At 37.9% G+C, this 6007-nt stretch overlaps 1 protein-coding gene across 2 annotated transcripts; it reads right to left on the reverse strand.

The window, feature by feature from the left end:
- Positions 1–2628: 2628 nt before the first annotated feature.
- LOC116178069 (major royal jelly protein 1-like) lies at positions 2629–4401 on the reverse strand. 2 transcript variants are annotated; one of them, XM_031497357.1, is made up of 7 exons: positions 4319–4401; positions 4081–4272; positions 3745–4034; positions 3469–3700; positions 3264–3427; positions 3035–3220; positions 2629–2989 (listed from the first exon to the last, which is right to left on the reverse strand). In XM_031497357.1, exons 1-7 carry the CDS (start codon positions 4326–4328, stop codon positions 2732–2734), a joined length of 1332 nt encoding a protein of 443 aa, XP_031353217.1. In that variant the 5' UTR covers positions 4329–4401; the 3' UTR covers positions 2629–2731. The 2 variants fall into 2 exon arrangements, with proteins under 2 accessions (XP_031353217.1, XP_031353218.1); XM_031497358.1 differs by having other exon boundaries at positions 4081–4266; positions 4319–4378.
- Between the last annotated feature and the right edge of the window lie 1606 nt (positions 4402–6007).

The following is a 6007-nucleotide window of genomic DNA, read 5'->3' on the forward strand; positions in this document are numbered from 1 at the left end:
TGTGATGGATAAATTTGACTTAAAAGCAGTTAGTGAACTCGACGTATCTAAAATAATTAAAAAACTAAAGTCAAATGCGACGGGAATTGACAACATTAACTTAAAGCTTTTAAAACTTGTTGCCCCCTATTGCATCAGCGATATAACGCACATTATTAACACTTCCCTCAGTCACTCAGTAGTACCATCTCTATGGAAGAACTTCATTATAATTCCTGTTCCTAAAATTTCAAGCCCAACTTCCATGAGCGACCTGCGTCCAATCAGTATATTACCGACCCTTTCAAAAATTCTGGAAAGAGTAGTGTACGAACAATTACATCAACATGTCCACCGATATATCATCCCCAACGTTCAATCAGGATTTCGGCCATTTCACAGTACAAACACAGCACTTCTCAAAATTACTAACGACATTGCTACAGCAATTGATCAAACGGACGTCACCCTACTGGTACTAATGGACTACAGCAAAGCATTTGATGTGATTAAGCATAAATTACTTCTTGCCAAATTGGCATACTACGGACTCTCTGCCAACTCAATCAAATGGTTCTGTAGTTATCTAGATAACAGAACGCAGTGCGTAAAACTTTATGGTGAGATCTCCAATGAAGTTAAGATTCTAAAAGGAGTACCACAAGGCAGTATACTTGCCCCTTTGTTGTTTATAATTTTTACTTCTGATGTACCGCTGTCACTTACCGACGCCTGTACTGTTCATCTATATGCGGACGATACGCAAATGTATACATCGTGTAATCCGTCTCGAGTGAATCAAGCAGTGCATACTTTAAACAACAATTTGCGTCTTGTTTCGGAGTGGTCTGTCGCAAATGGTTTGATTCTAAATCCGACTAAAACAATAGCTATGTGTATTGGTGGTAAAACTTCACGTGAACGCGCATTAGAGCACTTAAGTGAGCAAATAAAAGTAGGTGGCGTAACTGTTCCGCTTAGTGATGTGGGGAAGAATCTGGGGGTGTGGTTTGATAAACATTTAAATTTTGAAAAACACGTATCTAAAATGTTGCAGGTATCTTTTGCGAAGTTCAAATATATTTATAAATTTAAAAAAGGTGTTGTCGTCTTCATTGAAATGGTCTTTAGCCACAAGCCTAGTTATGAGTAACTTCAATTACTGCAGCATTGTATATTACAGTTTTCTTACAAAGGTGTATAGGAACAAAATTCAAATGTTACAAAACATTTGTTTACGTTACTCTTTTAGTATTAACTATAGTGCACATGTTACGCCATATTATTACAAAAACTCAATCTTAAAAATGGAAGAAGCGTTTTGTTTACAATACGTTAGGTTTTTATATAATCTACTTGTAAATAAAAGTCCAGGTTACTTATACAGCCAGTTGATTTTGCGATCTGATTTGCATAGCGTGAATACAAGGTTCAAACATTTGTACAATATTCCAGCCCATAGAACTTCAAAATATGAATGTAGCTACTCAGTAGTAGCGCCCACTTTGTTAAATAAATATATTCAAGGGGGAGACATTAACAGTAAGAATTTTTTTAAAAATAATCTGAAACCGCAAATGATCGAATAGTAACCATTGAATAACTTTGACTCAACGATATTATACTTAACTATTTCATTTACATCTATTTAACATTATTTGTAAGTTATCTTTCTGTTATTATAGTTTATCTTCTTTCTTTTATATTGTACTTAAAATTAAGTTTGTTTAATTTATCTGTACTGGAGTGGAAGAACAGGTTTGGCTGAACTCCTACCATTTGTGTTTTTCACAATAAACATTATTATTATTATTATTAATGTCCCATGTTTACGGTGTCAATAAACAACTGATTTTTTTAACGGAACATCCTATATATTTTTAGTTGTTTCGATGTCATTTTTTAACATCTGCGTGTAAACCTATTGACTTTTTGATTGTTTGTCAATGTTTCCAAATTATTAATCTTTTTCCGAATAATTCCCCATAAGCAAGCCCCACTGTGATAAATCGTATCGTAGCGACCTTGATTTTAAAGTTAAGAAATACATTTGATCAATAATGTTAATCTGAATAAAAGGCAACACTTTGGTAATGAGAAAGTTGGATTTAGTGATACAGGGTGTTCACAAAAAATAGTAAAATTTCCAAATTTCAAAGTGTCATAACAGTCTTTTGTGTGCTCCTCAATTTTTATAAGGCGTGTCAGTAAAATAATAAAATAAGATTAATTAAAAAGGCGAATTTCGAAAAAGATATACTAGTCATTTTAAATAATCTATTTTTGTGAAAAATATTGAATAACCTAAAAACTCCGCCGTTTAGCAGCAGGACACCCCTTAGAACACACAAAAGACTATTATTTCGTAACTTTAAAATCAAGTGGCTTATAAAGAATTAATAAAAAAATTAATATTTTGGCAATATTGACAAAAAACCAAATAGCGAATAGATTTCCATGCAGAGGTAAAAAATGACAGCTAAAAATATACAGGATGTTCCATTAAAAAAATCAGCTATGCACTGACACCGTAAAAATGGGATACCCTGTACATTCAAAAATAATTTCTGTATATGCGCAACCTCGTGCACAACCATCTATAGTTGACATTTGCACAAAAGATTTTTTATATTTTTTAGGAAAGACCGACGCACTGTTGCAGGACCATGTATAAAACACTCCAATTTAATACACGCTATAAACAGTGTAAAACCTTAAATATTACTAGCTACATATAATAAAATCGCATGTCTTAAGCTGTGGCTAGCTCATAGGGACTCAGCATTTCAGAGCACTCAACCGAGCAGGTGCCTGACTGAAATCGGGATACCGGGTTTACCCGGATATCATTTGCAGTATTCCTGCATCCAGCTTTGCTACCGATGGTGGCAACGTCGCCACTTTGTACTCTAAAATTAACCGTTGTTTCGTCCGACGATCCACCTGCCATTCTCCGAGCTCGAGTATTTGCCAACCACAACTCCTCTTTACCATCGTTGTTGATGATTATCTAAAATTATATTCAAAACACAAGGTTCGTGTAAACGCGGCTCACTTTAAGGCCGTTGATGAATTGCAAACTAGTGAAATTGGAATAAACATTTTTCACAAAGGGGTAGGCGTAAACCATCGACGTGTCCCAGCAGTTTAATGAGGCATGCGACATTAACCCGAAGAAAAGGACACCGTCGCGGCTAACGGCCATGGGAGAGCTCTGGGTTGAGCGTCGTCCACAGAAAGTCTACGAGTAGTCGTGAGGAAAATTAAATGAGGAAACCACTCACTTTAAAGCTGCCAGCCGATTGACTGTTGTTTCTTAATTCCGAACTCAGGATGTAATGCTCCGAGTCACTCGCCAGTGAGTGGTAGAAGAGAACGCGATCTTTCATTTGGTGCAGTGGCGATAAGGCCATTCCTTGTATTCCGTCCATTACCTCGAATTGGGCGCCTGGTTTCAATTTTAGCGAACATTCAAGTTTGATGACTAACCTGCTATGCATAGTACGCCAAAGTCGGGTGATGCATGCATAGTTCTATGGGTCACCCTCCAAGAGCGTTGCCGTGAGACATCGTACACAATTATTGCGAACCCCCTCGTGTCACCTATGTAAATGAAGGTGTCTGTACAACTGGGATTTCTAACATCGGCCAGTACAACAGCCAGTACCGACGTTGACTGAAGTTGAGAGGGTGGAATCTCGTAGCGGTGAATCAGGGAGTCCTAAAAATACGGTTGTTAACAGGCGCAGTCGAGACCCACTTTACCGTTTCCAAGTCGAAGGCCAACACTTGCGGGGGACACTTGTAAGAAGAGGTAAAACCAGAGTCCATCACCCACAGTCGTGAACCGCGCTCGCAACTGTCAACCATAATTCTGAACACTGAGACAATGCGGTCCCTGGGACATGAAGACACGTTGGAATTCCACTGCCATGACGGATAAGGGGCGATTATTGGATTACCCTCGTACGTCCGATCGAGAACTACTCCCAAAGTGGCTGGAACACCATTTGCCAAACGGGGAGTGGTTACAAAAACCCTCCGAGTGTTGTTTTCTGCAATACAAGGGTCAACTCCACTGCCACTTGTTGGTCGAGTTACCGAAATAGTGTACGTCAACGTCGCTTATACGCGAAGCTCCTTTGACAAACTCTCCCTTGCCAATGGCGTACTTCCTCGCATCCAATGAAGGGTAATCATATTCCACATTAATCCATTCGTACACCGGACGTATGATGTCCCCGTTGGTTTGCAACAAGAAGCCTAGGACGCAACAAAACCAATAGCCTAAAACTTGCGCGGCCAATTAAAAATGTGAGAAGAAGTCAATGAACTTTACCTGCAGTCATATTACCAAGGAAATCACAACTAAATACACTTAGTAGAAAACTACCGATGAGCGATTGCTTCCTATTGATAAGAGAGATAAATTATACACTTACTAGAACAACCACCTTCCTACAAATAGGCGGCCCCGGAGGTTTCGCATGCGTGTTAGCAAAACTATAAACAAAGCACCAAGTTTTAAATCACGGACGGAATTCTGGCCGCAGTCGCACAAAAAGAGATCCATGTACCACCCCTCGAAAGGGCCCCAAGTTGGGAGAAGTAATCGGAAATTGCTTTATAAGTTCTTCCTTGGTTGTTAAACGACACGTCAGCAAAAAAGCTGGAATACAGGGATAATAGTGGGATGAAGGTGAATCTTCAAAGTAAAATATTTAGTAACGCAAAGACAGTCTCTTGGTTAAGATCAGCGTTCTTCTGGGAATAGGATCCATAAAAATAAAATAAAATACCAAAATAGCTTACAATAACTATCCAAAGGTTACAGCATTGCACCGGAATCATAAAACTGATTTAGTAGATATTAAAAAGTAAAAAGAGTATTCGTAAACGATTTACAAGAAGCTTATTTCTAGATTAACAGTCTTTGTGCGAAAAAAATTAGTTACTCCAGCCAAATTCGTTTTTAGCCACTTAACCATAATGGCAAACCATTATTTTACCATTTTTTCCCAGCAATACTGGTTAACGAATGCCATTTTGGGGCATTCAAATCTAGACCAAGGGCAAAAATCAAATAAATATTTATATTTACATTTATATTTTAAGTTATTTTTATAATATCCTATTTATGGCTGTCATTTTTCAAAATAAATAACTTTATAATTTAAAAATAAATATTGGGTATAGTAACATTCATTTTATAAAAATCTTCATTTTACAGGGCTTCGGTATTAAGCATTTCGGAAACGCTATGAACCACTCCCTTTTCAAAAAATCAAAGGAAAAAGATAAGACCTCGGATAGGAGGAAACAGGTAAGACACAGAGGAGAACACATCTAGTAGTTAAAATTGTTTACCACACATATAGACGCTTTTTCAGAATTCTTTTTCCAGACCAGTTGTCTTGGCGAACTGGAGGACCATTTTCTGATTATTTGGAGACGCAAGAACATTAGAAATGCTACCCACACTGGAAGAAGCACCTTCTTCCAGTGTGGGTGGCATTTCTAATGTTCTTTTTTTATTCCGGTATCTCGCGCATTCTAACAATAAATGCGAAGCGGTGATTTCAGTGTCGCATAAATCACAGACATCTGGTGTGGTCATTTGGAACAGGTGAGAGTGGGTGGCTCTGGTGTGACCAATTCGAACTCTACTCTTGTTCCGATGGCAGGCCATAGCTCGACTTTGAGTTTCACACGCCGGAGTTTATTGTTATCTTGTTGATCCCATACTCTTCGAAACCACTTCGAACTTTTATTTTGGTATTCTCGGCTAGGATCATGTTGTGGGACTCACCAGAAGTTACAGAGTTCAGCTCTTTCGTTTCCCTCTACTCCTATGTGGAAAGAGACTCATATAAATGTAACTTTCCAGTGAGTCCTATATAGTCCTTGTTGAATTTTAATGTTGCTAGTGTAAAGTCATTCGAATTAGTGATTCTTATTGAGTATTATTTACAGTTTCTATATCCGACTGCATTCGTGTCAGACGTTAGCATTGCTTACGCAATATTTT

The sequence above is a fragment of the Photinus pyralis genome, unplaced genomic scaffold (assembly GCF_008802855.1).
Source record: "Photinus pyralis isolate 1611_PpyrPB1 unplaced genomic scaffold, Ppyr1.3 Ppyr1.4_LG8, whole genome shotgun sequence".
NCBI lineage: Eukaryota > Metazoa > Arthropoda > Insecta > Coleoptera > Lampyridae > Photinus > Photinus pyralis.